Source organism: Silurus meridionalis, chromosome 10 (assembly GCF_014805685.1).
Source record: "Silurus meridionalis isolate SWU-2019-XX chromosome 10, ASM1480568v1, whole genome shotgun sequence".
In the NCBI taxonomy this organism is placed as follows: domain Eukaryota; kingdom Metazoa; phylum Chordata; class Actinopteri; order Siluriformes; family Siluridae; genus Silurus; species Silurus meridionalis.
In genome coordinates, this window is record NC_060893.1 from 5,178,895 (window position 1) to 5,199,929 (window position 21,035).

At 39.5% G+C, this 21,035-nt stretch overlaps 1 protein-coding gene across 1 annotated transcript; it reads left to right on the forward strand.

Moving 5' to 3' along the window:
- The first annotated feature begins 706 nt into the window (after positions 1-706).
- bbs4 (Bardet-Biedl syndrome 4) lies at positions 707-20,853 on the forward strand. Its single transcript, XM_046859333.1, has 16 exons — positions 707-830; positions 1,854-1,896; positions 5,607-5,686; positions 5,791-5,854; positions 6,457-6,568; positions 6,671-6,743; positions 6,828-6,881; positions 7,823-7,950; positions 13,410-13,464; positions 13,562-13,630; positions 13,729-13,881; positions 13,971-14,142; positions 16,022-16,091; positions 16,499-16,643; positions 16,988-17,195; positions 20,425-20,853. The coding sequence occupies exons 1-16, from the start codon at positions 804-806 to the stop codon at positions 20,550-20,552; spliced, it is 1,581 nt and encodes a 526-aa protein (XP_046715289.1). The 5' UTR covers positions 707-803; the 3' UTR covers positions 20,553-20,853.
- The last annotated feature ends 182 nt before the right edge of the window (positions 20,854-21,035 follow it).

Sequence of the window (21,035 nt, forward strand, 5' to 3'; positions counted from 1 at the left end):
ATAACACTGATTATCTCTTCATCGTGGCACCTGTTGGGTGAGTGGGATATTATAAGTCAGCAAGCGAACATTTTGTCCTCGAAATTGACGTTAGAAGCAGGAAAAATGGGCAAACGTAAAGGTTTGACAAGGACCAAATTGTGACGTCTAGACGTCTGGGTCAGAGCATCTTCAAAACTGCAGCTCTCGTGGGATGTTCCAAGTCTGCAGTGGTCAGTATCTATCAAAAGTGCTCCAAGAAAGGAACAGTGGTGGACCGGTGACAGGGTCGTGGGCGGCCACGTGAGGAGCGAAGGCTGGTCTGTGTGATCCGATCCAGCAGACGAGCTCCTGTAGCCAAAAGGAGAACAAACACAATATTAAGCAGGTGGCCATTATGTTATGTCTGAGTATATTTTTGTATATTTATCCAAGTATATTTTGGTCTGTGATGAAGCATCAGGGTTCCTTTTGTGCTGCCCCAAATTCTCAGAAACACTGACTTACGTTTTAATGCCATGGTCAAAGGAACCTTCCTCAGAGTCTTCAGAATAAGCAGTGCAGGCAAAGTACATGAGAATAAAGCTGTTGCTTTAACCAGAGTTGTGGACACCAGGATCATCTACTGTAGATACATTAATACAATACAACATTGTCCCTATTTTCACGTCCTTAGATTATAGGGTCAGAAAGTGCACTATATATTTGTATGGATTTAATAGAGGGTTTGGCGGTACATTGTTGCCACGGTAACGGCTGGGCGTTTGAGGGCACCTCGAGAAACCGGAAGTGCGTGTCGTTGTAATCCGCTCCACGAAAAAAGGATGGCTGACGACGAGAGCGTCAAAACGGTGAGGGTTTTCATTTATTCTCGGTTTAAAACGCCTTCGCACGTCATCAAGTGCAAACTGTATATAATTGTAAGTTTTTGTTATGTAGCGAAATGATTTAGAGGTGTAGTTAGAGAAGGAGGGGGTATAGAGAGAGTTGCGCATGCGCACAATGCTATATGAGTATCTGCAGTAGAAAATCTGTACTTAATGTTTATTTTTAATTCCAAATTCCAAAAATTCCCCAAAAAACAACAACAATGACTACATCACATCTCTCATAAACAGATCTTTATTCATAAACATCTACTACTGAAAGGACAAAATAGTTTATGCACACAGTCATGTTTACTTCAAGCATTTTGACCTTTTCTGCTTAAGGTGGATTTCCAAGAAAAAACCCAAACAGATTTTTCCTACACTTCATTCTCCTGCACTTCATTCTCCCAAGCTGCTGTCTGCCATATTCCCACCGTCCCCCCATTACAGGCTACTGAGCAACCAACAGTGACCCAGAAACTTATTTTCATCACGCTTTGATTAACCATAACTACCCTAAAATAACAATCTCAATTAACTAAATGTAAAATCAAACAAACTCCCAGCTCCCGGGATCCTGAGCTCAGGTTATACACTGTTCCTGTGTATATAAGATTTTCACATGGCTCCCAATGTGTCCTGAAAGTCTTCTTTTTAGAAGAACCTTTGAGCTGGACCTTTATCGTTGGGAGGACAGCAAAATCCACAGAAGCCAAATCCACTGACACACTGACTAATGAAGGTTGGCGCTCCCTGTGATTGTGCATGCAGCCTTGTGCTGCCATTTGTTGGCGTGTTGCGAAACTAGTCTCAAATCCTTTTCATACCACCTCGTATTGAAGTAAATCCGTTAGTTGTACAGCTCATAGCTGACTGTCATTCGTTGTTATTAATTAAAAAAACATGCAAGTTATTCTTATGGGAGGTGTAACCGAAATGGATTAGTATTAATGTAGTAATGCCTTGATGTAACTTGTGATATTTTGATCTGTTTATTAACTTTAGGAGGTTTCGCTGCCTGTGTCCTTGAAAGCGCGCCCTAAAAAAGGTACGTACCCGAAATCTAGGGTTATGGAACCTACCAATAGGATCCTGCTGAGTTCTACCAGGGTGCTTTGGAGTATAATGTTCTAGGAAAAGGTTTAGATTTCATCAAGTAAAATGAGGTACGGTTCTGGAAGAGGGTTCTGTTTAATTAGGTGTGGCCCACTTTTCAAGTAAGCTCAAAGAGGCATAGAAAAAGTAATTAAGTATTCTCGAACAAATTGAGTATATACAGTATCTCACAAAAGTAAGTGCACCAATCACATTTCAGAAAGCAAATCTTCTCATGGGACAATACTATAGAAATAAATCTTGGATATATTTTAAAGTGTAAATAACAACAAATAACTCATTCATCTGACCACTGGATGTTCAACATGGCACCTCATAGCAAAGATTTGAGAATTAGTATTGTTGAGTTACAGTACAGTAAACTTGTTTGGCTCAGATGGTGTCCAGCATGTGTGGCGACGTCCTGGTGAGGACCAAGAAAATTGCTTACAGTCAAGCATGGTGGTGGTAGCATCATGGTCTGGGGCTGCATGAGTGCTGCTTGTACTGAGTGAGCGCTGTGGCTCATTGATGGAAACATGGATTCCAACATGTACTGTGACATTCTGAAGCAGTCTTTACTTGTCTATCCATATGTGTGTGAATGGCAATCATGCAATCATACCTCCATGATTTTGAAGCCATTTTAAGGCTCATTCTGACATATGTCTTGGAGAGGAATCTAGGTTGAGGAAGTCTAATCCTGATTGCTGACATGAGCAAGTATTTTGGTGTTTTGACCCATATAGAGCTAAAAAACTTCACTTTGTCTTTATTTGCGTACATTTACACACCATCACCTTTAAAATAGTCCTATTCGCATAGCAATACGGTGCTCTCAATGTGTCCTGAAAGTATTCTTTTTTGAAGAACCTTTGAGCTGGACCTTTATCGTTGGGAGGACGGCAAAATCCGCAGAAGCCAAATCCGGTGAGAAGGATGGGTGCGAAAGTGAGATCATGTTGTTTCCTGCAGTGTCTTTTGGCACACTGACTAATGAAGGTTTGGTGCTCCCTGTGACTGTGCATGCAGCCTTGTGCTGCCATCTGTTCTGTGACATTCTGAAGCAGAACAGTGTTCCTACATAATAACGACTCAAACACACCACCAAGATGACAACTGCATTGCTGAGGAAGGTGAAGGTGATGGAGTGACCAAGTATGTCTCCTGACCTGAACCCTATTGAGCACCTGTGAAGATCCTCAAGCAGAAGGTGGAAAAGCACCATGTGTCTAACATCCAGCAGCTCCGTGATGTTATTATGGAGGAGTGGAAGAGGATCCCAGTAACAACCTGTGCAGCTCTGGTGAATTCCATGCCCAGGAGGATTAAGGCAGTGCTGGAGAACAGTGGTGTTTACACAAAATATTGACACTTTGGAAACAGTTTTGACATGTTCACTTAGGGTGTACTCACTTTTGTTGCCAGTTATTTAGATAATAATGGCTGTATGTTGTTATTTTTATAGTAAATCTGTACTGCTATACAACATGCACATTGACTAAAATATATCCAAGTTTCATTTCTCGAGCATTGTCCCTTGAGACGATTTACTAAAATAGTTGCTGAAATGTGAGGGGTGACTGTAGATACACACTATTTGGACAAAAGTATTGGGACACTTTTACCTAATGGTGTTCAATAGGGTTGAGATCAGAGCTCTATAGCAGGAGATCTTCCACTTCAACCCATGTAAAGCACATCTTCATGGATCTGGCTTTGTGCACAGGTGCATTGTCCTGCTGGAGCAGTTTCAGGTCTTTTAGTTCAAGTGAAGAGACAATTTCATCCCACTGCTTCCAAAGACATTCTATACCTTTTGTGTGTCTCTAACTGTGACCATATAGTGTATTTATAGCTTTAAAATCATAGTTTCTGTTCTGCCTTTTGTAATCTACTAGATTCCTTACCATTATCTTGTTCAGATGTACTCGAGTCTGTAGTCTTGAGTAATATTACAATCATACTTCAGTTTATCCTGTGGATGGTGCTGTTCGTTAAGTTTTTATCGCACTAGTTTCATCCAAAGAGGATTAAAAGCTCAGAGGAAAAAAAGCCCTGAATGATTATACGTTCCTGCTGCGAGGCAACGAGGCAGTTTCCTAAAAGCAAATCAAACACAGAACATTGTGCTTTTTTTTTTCCTCTTCATCTGAAATAAGGCCTCTAGAGCTTCTCTACAGAGTCCTCTGCTGCTATAACTGACATTAGCTAGTCTTTGTAGATCGACAAAGACTGTATCATAAAATTTTACCAGGAATCCTGAAAAACGTCTATACTAGGATATCGAAAGCATTCAGGCCCAGTTTGGTCTGGCAATTGCTCCAAACAGGACTGTTAATATCATCAAGAACCCCTAATCATCAGTCCGCTGCAATCAGGCAAGCACTTCCACATGTCTGATTCAAATCTGAGAGGCTTTGGAGGAGCTTCATCCCACAAGTGAGCATGCAAGTCTAAACTAGAACTTCTCCCTTACAATCATACTTGTGTTTGTTATGCACTTGCACACGTCATCATTGTCACTGTTACTGTTTTTGGTTGTTGTCACCCCTCATTATATTTTGTCCTTCCCGTTTCCACATCTAAATATCCAGAGGCATAACATTATGACCATCTGCCTAATATTGCTGACAAAACACTCCTGACCCATCGAGCATCAACAGCATGATCTTCTTCAGCAATTTGAGCTACAGGAGCTCGTCTGTTCGATCAGATCGCACAGTCCAGCCTTCGCTCCTCACGTGCATCAATGAGACTCGGCCGCCCACGACCCTGTCACCGGTTCACCACTGTTTCTTCCTTGGACCACTTTTGATAGATACTGAACACTGCAGACCGGGAAACCCCACAAGAGCTGCAGTTTTAGAGATGCTCTGACCCAGTCGTCTAGACAACACAATTAGTCAATCTCGCTCAAATCCTTACGCGCGCCCATTTTTCCTGCTTCTAACACATCAACTTTGAGGACCAAATGTTCACTTGCTGCCTAACAATATTCCACCCACTAACAGGTGCCATGATGAAGTGATAATCAGTGTTATTCACTTTACCTGTAATTGATGATCTATTTAACTAACCTCATATCTTCTCATATTTTCTTTTATATTTATAATTTGTTTTATCTGTTCTAAACGGCTGATCGAGTATGCATTTTACTGCAAGTTGTATTCTGTATATAACTATGTTTGTGACAAATAGAAATTTTATCTTAAATCTTGAATTAAAGGCAAAACTTGAAGTGAAATGGCAAATAACACTGCTTAGGTCACTCCTGAATCAAATGACCTTGTTCAGATGTTCAGAACTTCACATCTTGGTGACTTTAGAACGGGAGTGAAATGATTGTGTGTTGTTGCTGCAGGCTGAATGCACATCATTATATCACAAGGTAACACTAGTGTAGATTGAGACCCGCGATAAACGGACGCCACCCCAAAAATGCTATTTTATGTATACAGTACTGCACTGTATTAACATTTTACTTTATTTTATGATTAATAATTATATTTGTATTAATAAATTTCATAATTTCAACATAAAACTCCATAAAAACAATTACCTATAAGTGTTTTGGTATATATATATATATATATATATATATATATATATATATATATATATATATATATATATATATATATATATAAAATCTTTTCCCAGCCCCGGAGCTTCCAATCCTTGAGAGGAGGAACTGGCTGATCCATCTACACTACATCCGTAAAGACTATGAGTCCTGCAAGGTAGGAGCTTGTGTGTCTTCTGCTGGCATCTTCTTCACCTTCTCAACTTTTCAAATTCTTGTATAATTCCTTGATTGTGTCCGATTTGCTTTATATCTTCTCAGGCAATTATAAAAGAGCAGCTGCAGGAGACTCAGGGTGTGTGTGAATATGCCATATATGTCCAAGGTAACTGTATCCAGTTCTTATGTAGTTCTTAGGGCAGTTCTGCACACGTTACACTTTCACACACGTTATCCATTCAGCCAAACAAACTGTACACATGTACCACTGTGACCACAATGAGGTTTCGGACATTTCTGTAGTTTTGACATTGTTAAATTGTATAGAAAATAAGTGAAAGTGTAACGTGCAAAACTACCGTTCCGCCCAGTTTCTTACTCTGTAATGACTTTGATACACAATGTATACACAAACGTTTGTGAACACCTGACCATAAGACTTTTTGAAGTACATACTTTATTCCACATTTAGTTTCTATTTGCTGTTATAATAACCTCCACACTTCTGGAGATGCTCCACTAGGTTTTGTAGGGTGCTTGTGGAGATTTGTGCTCAAGCAGCCACAAGGGTGTTGGAAAAGTCAGTTACTTATATTCCACTTTGTCCATACAAAAAGTGTTCAATAGGCTTGAATCTAGAGCTCTATAGCAGGAGATCATTTTGAGATTTGAGAAAAAAACACATATAGCTGAAAAAAGTCAGGGGTCCCAACCCCTTTTGACCATGTTTGACTATAGTGTAATTTGTTTGTGTCTCTGTGTGTGTAGCTCTGATTTTACGTTTAGAGGGAAAGATCCAGCAGTCTCTAGAGCTGTTTCAGAGCTGTGCCATCCTCAACCCAACCAGCTCGGACAACCTCAAGCAAGTGGCTCGCTCGCTGTAAGCATCCTGGGTATATCTTGGGTGGTTTGTTTCTGCTTTGGAGCATAGACTCTACAGAAAAGAATTAAATAATGTGTAATTGTGTATGTGTGTTTTCAGTTTTCTCTTAGGGAAACATAAGGCCGCCATCGAGGTTTACAACGAGGTGGCTCGTCTCAATCAGCGAGACTGGGTAAAAGTTCAGCACTTTTAAACGTTAATCCTAATTCACAAGCCAAGAATTGCAAATAAAAGTGACATTTCGGTTTATTTGCAGGAGATCAACCATAATCTCGGGGTTTGCTACATCTACACTAAGGACTTCAAGAGCGTAAGTTAGTTTCAGTTTTGTAATTGGAGTTGGTCATTTTACATTACATGGCCAAAGGTATGTGGTCACCTAACCATCACACTTCTATCTGGTACAAAAGCAAAAGAGGCCCCAAACCTAGGTCCAAGTTTGGAGTAGAATTAATCAATAATCTAGCAAGGAGTCCTGACATCAACCCCATTGAGCGCCTTTGGCATGACGACTATGATCTGGTCCTTCTCACCCTGCATCAGTATCTGACTTTACTAAGACCCTTGTAGCTGAATGAACACAAATCCCCATAGCCAAACTCCAAAATAATCCTGCCCAGATTGGTGTTAGTAAAGGTATTGACTTAGATAAAGGTGAGGAGAGATGAGAAAGCATGGGTGCAGTTAGCGTTCACATTCATCCCAAAGGTGTTCAGTAGGGATGAGGTCACTGTCATGCTGGAACAGGTTTGGGTCGCCTTGTTTTAATGAAGAGAAAAAAACAATGCATTCAGAGATCCGATACAATTGTGTGCCTCCAAGTTTGTGGTAACAGATTGGGGAAGAATCATCTGGTAACAAAAAATTCCGAGATTAGTTTTGCAACACGCCAACAGATGGCAGCACAAGCCTGCACGCACAGTCAGAGGGAGCACTTACCTTTATAAGTCAGTGTGCCAAAAGACATCGTCCTGTGTACATCGGGAGCTGTGCAACTGTGGATTTCGCCACATGGATACTTATACATATTCCTATATAAGTAAATACCTATATATGGTATATATTCAAAAGATTGAATGAAAAAGACAAATTTTCACATTTTGACTATTTTGCTTATATTTTCCAAGGGTGCCAATATTAATGAGGGGCTCTATAGATGTAAATAATTTTTAATTATCATTATATAAAATAGATTTTTGCGTTTTAGTATATTTTTGCATGCAAATTTGTAAAGTTTGTCTCTTCTGACAGGCTGAAGAGCATCTAAACATGGCGCTCCAGCTTAACAAGCACAACATGACCTACATGATGCTGGGAAAGGTCTACCTGTTACAGGAAGACACCGAGAAGGCCATTGAGATCTACAAGAGTGCAGTGGAGTAAGTGTGTTTGAAGTAAAAAAAAAAAAAAAAACAACAAAAACAATATGCAGTGCAGTTGCAGTTGTTACTTTTTCACCCAAATCGTTTTCCAGCTCTGAGCTTTGTTTCTGTGACCCAGAAGACACACAATTAAAGGTTCTCGGTGAGGTTCACAGTGTGAACACGTGCAGTGTGACGTGTGACAGACGAAGTCACCGCTTTAGGGGGTAAAAACGCGCCGCCCTGCTGAGAAGAGACTCAAAGCGGCGGCTGTAATTAATCACAATCAGGCTGACACGTTTCTTTTTTTCCGACCATTTCCGCAAACCTCCCTTCAGGAATAATGAGTCTTTAAAGATATGAGTCACGGCTCAAACTCGAACGACGATCGGATATTGCTAAGGTATCATCAGCCACCCGAGTGGACGTTGGTTGATTAGGAGTGTTTACTCCTTGTTTACTTTTTTGTGGCTTTTATCGAAATAAGGAAATAGTCGTCGAAGTGTTTAGTAGGCACAGTTATCAGTAGTTCTAGAGAGTAAATATGTGCAGGCAGAGGAGGCGCTGCGAGCACAGTGTGCGTCCTCGTCTTTTCACAGACCTCCCGGAGAGCACTTTAATGAGCAGTTCTGGGCTGAAGCTAGAAACCTCTCTTCCTGCTCATTTACACCAGAGATAGAAGAAAGAGGGTCCCTCGCTCCATTCTTCTCTCCGATCCAAAAGGGATAACTAGCAGCACTACGAGATGAGGAAGGCAGCTATGATTCTGCCAGACAGAAGATGCTGAATGATTTGGTCGTTGCAGAAACATCCTGTGTCTGTGGCGAAATATTTAGGTCAGACCTGTTCCAAATGAGGACTGAACATAAATAGATGCTGTGAAACTTCTGTGAAGAATGATGACACTGTAGCTGAATACACTTTGTGTGTCTATATATTGATAAAGCCATCAAATATATATAATATTCAAAACATTTAAATACACACACTTTATGGACAAAAGTATCTGGAAACCGGACATTTACATTTATGGCTTCCAGAGGTGGGAAGTAACAAAGTACAAATACTTCGTTACTGTACTTAAGTAGATTTTTTTGGTATCAGTACTTTACTCCACTATTTATTTTTCAGACAACTTTTTACTTTTACTCATTACATTTTTACACAAATATCTGTACTTTCTACTTCTTACATTTTAAAACCAGACTCGCTACTTTAGTTTTAATCCACTGATTTGGTGAAATATTTTCACAACCGATTTCCTGTCATTGCGTGTCTTTTTCAATCCACTGGTGTACAAAGTCCTGTCTCTCACTCACCACAGATGTAGACTAGTTTACGGAGCTAAGAATCAGCAGGCAGAAGGCAGTGAGAAGTTTAGGGTTAACATGGCTGAGACAGAGGGAGTCAGTAAAGTAAACATGACTGGGAACAGACACATTCCTGATCATCATCATCTTTTCTCTGCTTGTGTTCTATATGTGGATCTTCAGCCTGGATACATTCATTAGGTAACAACATATATATACATATATGTGTATGTATGTATGTATATGTATATATGGCTGTCAAAATTACAATTATTTTAAACGGCACGAAATTTTATTAACGCGCCATCAATTCAGCGCGCATTTCTGTTTCACCATTTTTATAAAAAATTTAATACATAAATAAATAACTAAATAAAAAAGAGGCGAAATTAAAACCTTCGGCAAAAAATACATTTATCCACGGCGTCCTTTCTTTACTTAGATATAAAATAAATAAATAAACTCCAGATAAAAATATTTTTAATCCGTAAACTTTTGTTTTATTTCTGCGCCAAGTCTCAAATCAAACACCAAAATCCGCCATGTTTTACACAATTAAACCTCTAGGTGGCATTTTGTGGGGTTTTCCCTCATAATGGCAACACAAACTTAAATTACTGTCTTTATTGATCGTACAGATAAAAACAATACATCATTCAAATCTGTAAAATGTCTATAATTTTATATATATAAGCTTCCTGACTTGACTTGAAGAGGTGCAGTCTCTCCGGTATCACCTCATTAACTGTCCGTGTGGAAACATAGCAAAGGCTCTTAATGATGTCCACACGTCTCTGCACTGATATAGCCTTTATATTTAATCACTGTACATATGCTTACATACATATCACATGCTGTAAATATGATACATGTTTAACACCTCCAAGCTGCCAGTTTTGGGCACCTGAGCAAGCACTTAACTCACTACTGCTCATTTAGTAAATGAGATCATTAAGAGTCGCTCGGGATAAACACTTCCAACAGGAAGTGGCTATATCTCGCTATCTTTGTCTCTCTATTTTCTCTATCTAATTGTCTCTGTGTCTCTTTTAGTAAATGTCTCTGTCTCACTGTATATGTCTCTCTCTTGCTGTCTCTCTATTTGTTTCTCACTCTTTCTAAAGCTGTGTCTGTGTCTCTTTGTCTTTGTCTCTGTCTTTCCTGCTTATTTACATGTCTAACAAAGTTTTGAGTTTTGAAAGTAATGCCATTAGCGATCTATGATAAAAGACTTCCCTGGTTCGATTCTTACCTCTAGTTTCATATTGAACATTATAAGAAGTTTTTAAAAACAGAACAATAAAAGGTCATTAAAATTGGTTGCTGGTAAATCATGGTATATCAATGGTGCAGGTGTTGGAGATGTGGTTCTTGTACCTGAGTCACTTCTCATAGACTTCCGGTTACTGAGAGAATGTACAGAAAAGGAGAAGTTTTGACCCTCTACCATCATGATCTAAGAGAAAACAGTGGTCTCCTACCTATAGAAAAGCCAAGAGTCCAATAAGCAAAGGCTTGTTTGCCTCTCCTATGTTGGTGTAATGGTCAGTGAAGTGGTCTCTGCTATCTGACTCACCCGGTTCAATTCCTACCGCTTAGCTTTCCTTTAAATTGTTTAAAATGTTTTAAAAAAGAACCAAAAAAGGTCCTAAAAATCAGTTTCTTGCAGGAGATCCTGTGGCTCAATTGGAAGAGCTTTGCCTCTGGATTGAGAGGTTGCCGGTTCAAACCCCGGCCAGGGCTCAAAGTTAAGAGCGTGGAAGGTTCTGGTGACTGTAGTAAGGAAGGTGTCAGGAATGGCTGCGTGAAAGGTTGGCTGTGGATGGTTTCGGAGGGTGTATCCTGAAGCAGGGGGGGGCAATATCCGGGCATCTGCCCCCCAGCGTCTGAGAAGCTGAAAACAGGGGGTTATGAAGCAAAAACATCCAAAAAAGTATCGACTTAGTTTTGCATATATAGGGAAAAATTCTGCCAAAAACCTATCACCCTCACTTTTTCTGAGGCTGTGAAGCAGCAGGTCTTCACAGCCTTTGTTCACAGTCAACCACTCCATTGCTCACCACAGACTGCTTTCCACACAGCTTACCCAGTTTTGGGACAAGCCAGATTTGAACCAGCAATCTCTGAGCTCAGAGGTAAGGCTTTTACCACAAAGCCATCAAGTCCCACAACACACCTTCTTTTTTTGGGGGGTTTATCCTTCGTTTCATGCTTCAAAGAAAGAAATTCAGACCAGACAGAAACACAGAAAGCAGGATTCGAACCCTGAACCCCACCAACAGCGAAATACCAGTCTTAACCCACTGAACCATCGGGAAGGACCGGCTGCGATGATTGTTTAGAGCAGGTCTATCTTTTCTTACAAACCATCAACACAAGAATATAATGCTAAAGACAGACATAGGAAGCAAACCCATGACGTGACTAGCAGGGACCGAACTCTGATTCACACCATTAGCGAGGCACCAGCAGGAAGGACAAGCTGGAAAGCTTGTTTAGAGCAGGTCTATCTTTCTTTTTAACCCATCAAAACAAGAATATAAAGATGTAGGAATCAGGAATTTAACCTACCTCATGACTAGCAGACAGAAAGCCAGGTTTGAACCCTGACCACCAACATTAGCAAAGTACCAGCCTTAACCCACTAAGCCATCAGAAAAAAACAGGATGGGAAGCTTGATTAGAGCAGGTCTATCATTCTTTTCAAACCATCAACACAAGAATTTAACGGTAAAGAAAGATGAAGGAAGTGAATACAGATGTAAGTAGCACAAGTTGAACCTACATTGTAAATAACAGGAAGAAAGCAGGATTCGAACCCTGATCCCCACCACCAGCCAGATACCAACGTTAACCCATTGAACCATCGGGGAGGACAGGTTAGGAAGCTTGTTTAGAGCAGGTCTATCTTCCTTTTCAACCCATTAAAAACTAAAATATATCGCTAAAGAAAGATGTAGGAAGTGAATCCTGATCGTGACTGGCAGACAGAAAGCAGGATTCGAACCCTGAACCACACCAAAAGCAAGAAACCTGATTTAACCCACTGAACCATCAGGGAAGACAGGCCAGGAGGTTTAATTAGAGCAGGTCTACCTACCTTTAAACCATCAACACAAGAATATAAAGCTAAAGAAAGAATTAGGAAGCAGGAACATAACCTACATCGCAACTAGCAGGATTCAAACCCTGATCCTCACAGTCAGCGAGGCACCAGCCTTAACCCACTGAACCATGGAAGAGATCAGACTGGGAAGCATGTTTATCATGATAAAACATGTTTATCTATCTATGTAGCGATGATGTGAGGTCCAGTTAACAGCTGAAACAGGTAGAAGTAATAACTACTTTTTACTTAAGTACATGTCAGAGCCAAGACTTCTTTACTTTCACTTAAGTAAAAAAGTATAATCAATACTTCAACTTTTACCCGAGTATTTTAAAACATGAGTATCTGTACTTCTACTTAAGTAAAGGATGTGTGTACTTTTGCCACCTCTGCTATATAGACAAAAATATAGGGACACCCGAGTTTCCCAAACCTATGCGGTTCTATCCCAAACTGTTATCCCAAAGCTGAAGACACACAATTTGGTGTCTTTGGATGCAGTAGCATAACATTGTCTAATTAATATTAATTCAAATTCTCCCTGTGCACAAAGCAAACTCCATGAAGACATGGTTTTCGGGTTGGAGTGGAAGATCTCCTGCTATAGAGCTCTAAAATCAACTTTTGAACACCTCTGGGATGAATGTGAACTCTGACTGCACCCCAGGCCTCCTCACTTCACCTACATCAGTACCTGACTTTACTAACACACTTGTGTCTGAATGAAGACAAATCTCCATAAGCACACTCCAAAATCTAGAACATCTTCCCAGAAGAGTGGAGGGAATCATAAGAGCAAATTGGGACTGAATGTGGAGTGCGATCCTCAAAAAGCACGTACCTTACTTTTGACCAGGTGTTTGCACACTTTTGCTAATAGTGTGTGTGTATGGGTGTATATATATTTCAAAGTCTCTGAATTCATTTTTGCACATTTTCTGACCTATGATTTGTTGTTAAGAATCTTATAATCAGGTGTTGACTTATGTCTATATAGTATAATGTAGTTTAATGTAGGACAGACAGATTGATTTTTTTCTAATAAATGTGTATTATAGGTTTTCCCCTGAGAACACAGAGTTGCTCACCACACTAGGACTCTTGTACATGCAGGTCAGTTCCTGCACACAGCCTTTTCTTGGACATTAATACTTCCTTGGATGTTTGATGCCATACATCAAACCTGTAACAATTTTGCATTACTTCTTAGCTCGGCAAATATCAGAGGGCCTTTGAACATCTCGGGAACGCCCTGACGTACGACGCGAACAATTACAAGGTCGGAAAATCTTTTCTTCCCGTGTTGTACGTCTTAGGAATTTACACCTGATTGTCTCAGCCGGTGTTTTTTATTTATTTATTTATTTTTTGCCTCAGGCCATCCTGGCAGCAGGAAGCATGATGCAGACACATGGAGATTTCGACGTGGCCATGAACAAGTATCGTGTGGCAGCTTTCACCGTGCCAGAAAGCCCTCCGCTCTGGAACAACATCGGCATGTGCTTCTTCGGCAAGAAGAAATATGTAGCTGTGAGTTTATTCGTTAGATTTCTGAGATGCCAAACTCATTTTTTTCTTGATTTTCATTTGGTTTTTTTTTTTCATTTGTTGCTATTTAGGCCATAAGCTGTCTGAAGCGAGCGAACTACCTGTCTCCATTTGACTGGAAGGTCTTGTATAATCTCGGCCTGGTGCATCTCACCATGCAGCAGTACGCCTCAGCTTTCCACTTCCTCAGCGCCGCTATTAACCTTCATCCACGCATGGGAGAGCTCTACATGCTCCTCGCTGGTATTTACACCCGTCTCCTTCCTTCTTAAACGAAATAGAAGGGAAAAAAGGTTCAAGCTCAAGTTTTACATAAGAACAACATGCAATAACCACCAAGTCATGCATTGAAATCGTGCATTCTGAAATGCCATTCTGCTCGCCACACTTGTAATCAGACTTCCTGTCAACTCGAACCAGTCTAGGAGATTAGAAAGTAGAATGGGCAGACTAATTCAAGAAGGCTAGACAAGCATTTTAGAACAGTCTTTGCTACAGTAGCAGAAGACCAATCAACAGATCAGGTTCAGCTGCTGTCAGCTTAAAAGAGAAACCTGGAAACGACAATGAGCACAATCCCATTTCCAAAAGAAACGTCAGTGGGGTCTAAAAACAAATTCAACCGTCTGCCGACTACAGAACAGTTTTCCATTTCAAAGAAAAAACTGTGGCATTTCTTGATCATGTTCACATGTGGCTTCTTCTTTGCATGACAGAGCTTTAACATGCATTTGTGGTTGACACGAAGAACTGTGTTCATGTGTTCTTATCGTGTTTTCTGACCCCATGTCAGAGATTGTCACACTTTAATGTTTCAGATCATCAAACTAATTTAAATATTAGTAAAAGATAACACAAGTGAACACAACATGTAATTTTTAAATGAAGCTTTTTATTATTGAGGGAAAACAAAATCCAAAACTACATGGCTCCGTGTGAAAATGTTTTTGCCGCCGAAACCTAATAACTGGAATCAAGCGTTTGTGATAACTTGCAATGAGTCTGTTACGGCGCTGAGTTTTGGTCACTCATCTATGCAGAATTGTTTGTAATTCAGCCACATTGGCGGGTTTTCAAGGATGAACCGCCTTTTTAAGGTCATGCCACGGCATCTCAATAGGATTCAGGTCAGGACTTTGACTAGGCCAGTCCAAAGTCTTTATTTTGTTTTCCTTCAGTCATTCAGAGGTGGACTTGATTGGTGTGTTTTGAATCATTGTCCTGCTGCAGAACCCAAGGTCGGCCGGCCACTCTTTGGAATGTTCGTCATAGACAGCAAGTTAGAACAAAGAGCAAACGTGAAATTCCGCACAAAACTGGGAAAATCCACAAGAGACGTTTGACATATGGCAATGCTGCAATGAGTCCTTTGAAGGCCTAATTCAAGAGCGGAAGAACATCACTGGAAGACGATCAGGAAAACCTTCACCGAGCTCAGCTATCGAAAATGTCCAAACCGTTCGCCAACTTTTACATGATGATCACCAGAGACAAAGCCACACGATCTCAATTCCGCACTTCACCCCCTACCTGAAGATGAAGATCCAGCTCAAAGGTCTCTTTTGACATTGCGGAGATCAGCACAAATCGCAGAAAAGGAGACTTCCTGGAGATATTCCAGAAGTGTTAGGAACACTGGGGGGCACTGTATTGCTGTGCAAGAGGACTGTTGTGAATAATGGTGTGTAAATATACATAAATACTTTCTTGTAAGAAGAACTAGTCTCGAATCTTTTTAATTCCACCTCATATGTATTCGATATGTTTACTATGTTCTATTGGGAATAAAATATGGGTTTGTGAGGTTTTCAATGCGTTCTGCTTTTATTTACATTTCACAATTGACAAAAATGAGCAAAAAAGCATGTCAGAACATCTCAGAACTTGACACACCTCGAGTCATGGATGAATTGGTTTAGTAAACGTTTTTTAACCTGTCCTGCATAGACTCGGCATTTTCATGGAATGGTTTCTTCTGTGGTGGTGTTGTATCGTGCTGGGAATTTCTCGTCAAGATCCGAGCGATTGTGTTCATAATCGGATCGAACTTCCCAATAACCTTATTTTTTCCCAATAGCCTGACGTGTTGACTAACAGTCGTTCGTGTCTTGCTTCGTCACAGTTGCCCTGACCAATCTGGACGATGTGGAAAACGCACGCAGGTCATACGAACAAGCCGTTCAGCTGGACGAGTGAGTCTTTGAAAAAAAACTTGTATCAAAATGCATTTGAAAATAAAATACCAAATACCTTAACTTTTAATGTGGAGCAAAATAAACTACCAATAAACTACTGTTCCTTCACCATCAGATGAAGCGTAGCAACAGCTTTTCTCTGGCTGAATCGTGCAATATATCTGACATACACAACCAGTTAACAGATGAAAAATTCACATATAAAATCCCGGTGATCTCACAGATGAGAGTTTTAAAGTAAAGTTTGGGGCCACCAATCAGTGGCCTTATTTTTGATGTCATCATTTCTTATGAAGCCATTTTTATCAAACCGTATCAAATGACAAAATCCTATTTTATGTTTGAAATACATGTTTTATAAATACTGCACATGCTGATCGCTTTTCTCCGTTAAATACTTCCAGATCCAAACCGCTGGTGAATCTGAATTTCGCCGTGCTGCTGTATAATCAGGGCGACAAGAAGGCGGCGCTACAGCAGTACCAGGAGATGGAGAAAAAAGTCAACACGTTGATCGAGTGCAACAGCAACACCGAGTTTGACCCCGAGGTAGAACTTCACTACACAGATACGCCTCAGACGACGGAATGTCACATTTTAGCGTCGAACTGGAAACACAACTGGGGAATATTATATATGTATTATTTTAAATCATTTGACTGTCATCCTTGAACTTTGTGCACATCACCTACTTTCTACCTTTCTACCATATGCTTATATAAAAACAACTGCAGTCTTTTCACTTTATTAGGAATTTTTGGAATATATCCTGGTATATGATAATAGCTACTCACATATGTAAATATGTGCCTCCACATTCATACCTGCACGTATTCACTCCAACATAACTGTTTTAGATTCCTGCACTCTAAAAGCATCTGGTTTCTTCATAGCTTGTGGAGATGGCTAATAAATTGGGTGCAGCCCTTCAGGCTGGGGACAATTTATTCTGGTCGAAACCAAGCAAAGAGTCCAAGAGCAGCCAGCGCTCATCTTCCAGCAAGCCGTTCTCCTCACAGCAGCCCCTGGGTTCCAATCAGGCGTTGGGTCAGGCCATGTCATCTGCTGCAGGCTATAGCAAAAGCATGCAACTGGCTGCAGGTACATCAATTTTGCATCCTGTTTTTTTTTACAAAAAAAAAAAAGACTCAGATTATACACAGTATGGAGAAGTTTGTGGACAACTCACCGTAAAATGTGCTATTTTTGAACATCCCATTTTACATTTAGGTTCTCATTTGTTCTTATAAAAACCTCCACACTTCTGGGAAGATGTTCTATTACATTAGTGTGTTTCTGGACATTTGTGCTCATTCATCCACAAGGGTTTTAGTAAAGTCAGGTACTGATGTAGGTGAGGTGAGAAGACCTGGGGTGCAGTCAAAGTTCTGATTCATCCCAGTAGGTTTTAAAGCTCTATAGCAGGAAATCTTCCATTCAAACCCATATAAAGCAGATGTCCTAAACCTGTCTATATAGTGTAACCTCCACAGACTTATTACATGTTCTAATAATTGGACCAGTTTAAAATACCGATTTTGATAAGAAATTACTGGAGTTGAATATATATATATATATATATATATATATATATATATATATATATATATATATATATATATATATATATATATATATATATATATCTATATCTATATCTATATATATATATATATATATATATATATATATATATATATATATATATATATATATATATATATATATATATACTTAAATCTGAGAAAAATCTAGATTAAAGATTTTTTTTATACAGTACAGACCAAAGTTCAGACACACCTTCTCATTCAAAGAGTTTTCTTTATTTTCATGACTATGGAAATTGTAGATTCACACTGAAGGCATCAAAACTATGAATTAACACATGTGGAATTATATATGGAATTATATACATAACAAAAAAGTGTGAAACAACTGAAAAATGTCATATTCTAGGTTCTTCAAAGTAGCCACCTTTTGCTTTGATTACTGCTTTGCACACTCTTGGCATTCTCTTGATGAGCTTCAAGAGGTAGTCACCTGAAATGGTCTTCCAACAGTCTTGAAGGAGTTCCCCGAGAGATGCTTGGCACTTGTTGGCCCTTTTGCCTTCACTCTGCGGTCCAGCTCACCCCTAAACCATCTCGATTGGGTTCAGGTCCGGTGACTGTGGAGGCCAGGTCATCTGGCGCAGCACCCCATCACTCTCCTTCTTGGTCAAATAGCCCTTGATGCCTTCAGTGTGACTCTACAATTTTCATAGTCATGAAAATAAAGAAAACTCTTTGAATGAGAAGGTGTGTCCAAACATTTGGTCTGTAATGTATATATATAAAATGTATATATATAACAATCTGAGAAAAAAAAAGTGTAGTTTAAGGATTATTTTTTATATAAGAAATTATATATAATTTGAAAATCTGAGGCAAAAAAATCTAGATTAAGGATTATTTTTATATATCAGTGCCCTCCATAATTATTGGCACCCCTGTTTAAGATGTGGTCGTGGACTTCTAAAAATTCTCCTTTTTTTTTTTTAAAACAACATAGAACCCAAATGCAAAAAAAGAGGAAAATCCAACCTTTCATTTAAGTACATAACTTTGGTGGTAAAAAAAAAAATCATACATTTAGAAAAAAAAAACTTGAAATCATGTGTCCCACAATTATTGGCACCCCTAACATTTCCTCTGAAAAATTTAATTTTTTTTTTTTTTTTTATATATTTTTCTGTAGTTGCTAAGGTTGGTCAGGGTATCTAGGGACTTTTAATTAGTAATTCATGATTTCCTGTTTCCCTGGGGTATAAATATGACGTGACACAGAGGCCTAATTCTTTTACCCATTTGTCAACATGGCAAAGACAAGAGAACACACCATTCAAGTAAGGCAGATGTGTGTCGACCTTCATAAGTCAGGCAATGGCTACAAGAAAATAGCCACTCGCCTTAACTTGCCGGTATCTACAGTCAGAGGAATCATTAAGAAGTTTAAAACAACTGGAACAGTGACAAACAAGGCTGGAAGAGGTCCCAAGTTTATCTTGCCACAACGCACAGTGAGGAGGATGGTAAGAGAAGTAAAAAAATTTCCCAAGCTCACCGTCACAGAATTGCATCAAAGAGTGGCATCTTGGGGTCACAGAGTCTCCAAAACAACCATCAGACGCTCTCTACATGCCAACAAGCTGTTTGGGAGGCATGCAAGGAAAAAGCCTTTTCTCACTAACACTCACAAACGTAAACGCCTGGAGTTTGCTAAGCGGTACTGGGACTTCAACTGGGATCGTGTGCTTTGGTCAGATGAGACTAAGATTGAGCTTTTTGGCAACAAACACTCTAAGTGGGTCTGGCGTAAAACAAAAGATGAGTATGCCGAAAAGCACCTCATGCCCACCGTGAAGTATGGTGGAGGATCTGTGATGCTGTGGGCCTGTTTCTCTTCCAAAGGCCCTGGGAACCTTGTTAGGGTGCATGGCATTATGAGCGCTTTGAAGTACCAGGATATTTTAAATAAAAACCTGATGGCCTCTGCCAGAAAGCTGAAGATGGGTCGTCATTGGGTCTTTCAGCAGGATAATGATCCAAAACATGTGGCAAAATCTACACAAAAGTGGTTCAGCAGTCACAAACTCAAGGTCCTCCATGGCCATCTCAGTCCCCAGACCTCAACCCAATCGAAAACCTGTGGGGCGAGCTAAAGAGAAGAGTGCATAAGAGAGGACCCAGGACACTGGATGATCTAGAAAGATTGTGCAAAGAAGAATGGTCAAAATCCTCTCTCTGTGTTCTCCAATCTTGTGAAATGTTATAGGAGGAGATTAAGTGCTGTCTTGTTGGCAAAAGGAGGTTGTACAAAGTATTAACATCAGGGTGCCAATAATTGTGGCACACATGATTTCAAGTTTTTTTTTTTTCTAAATGTGTGATTTTTTACCACCAAAGTAATGTACTTAAATAAAGGTTGGATTTTCTCTTTTTGCATTTGGGTTCTATGTTGTTTTAAAAAAAAGGAGAATTTTTTGAAGTCCACGACATCTTAAACAGGGGTGCCAATAATTGTGGAGGGCACTGATATATATATATATATATATATATATATATATATATATATATATATATATATATATATATAAAATTATATATATAACTTTTAAAAATATCAGAAAAAAAAAAAATCTAGCCTAGAGCATAAATCAAGTAATCCAACAACTATTTATTTAGCAATAAGGTCCTCATCAAAGTTGTCCTGCTTCGCCGAAATCCATAGACACAAGCCGCTGCTGCACTAAGGTTCTGTCCACCCTCAACTTTTTTTATTTCCTGTTTAGAGCCAGATGTTGAGAATGCGCCAGCGCCTCCCTCTGAGCCACCAGGGGACGCTAAAGGTGATGGTGATGAAGAACATCTTAAAGTCAGGGAGAAGAAAAGGAGCAAACCCAGAGCAGTGGCAGAGTAAAGCACGAACAATTGCGGCCCTATTCATAGCGCATTTATTTATACATCGTTTATACAAAGAGCTTTTGCGATACGATCTCTGTGACAATATCGCTCAGACACACTCTTGGTTCTCGAGTCTGCCATGTTCTTGACTTTTTTTTTAGTCTGAACCTGAGGACGCCACAGGAATCATTAGACTTGTACAGAAATATATAGACATATAGACATGGCTATGTTGTTTAAAGCACATGAACACTAACAGCATGTACTGTAATGTACTATATGTATTTTTTTGGAACTAGAATAAATATCTGCATTTATTTGTTTAGTTTTTTTGTGTTGAAAAGGAAAACCAAATGAAATAATTGTGTTCCAAACACAATTAACAATCGGTTAAAAAAACAATTTATTTGTATGTAATTATTAGTAAACGCGCTATACTTTTATTATTTAAATAAATCAGTGACCAATATTTTCTATGGAGATCGATTTCTGACCCTAG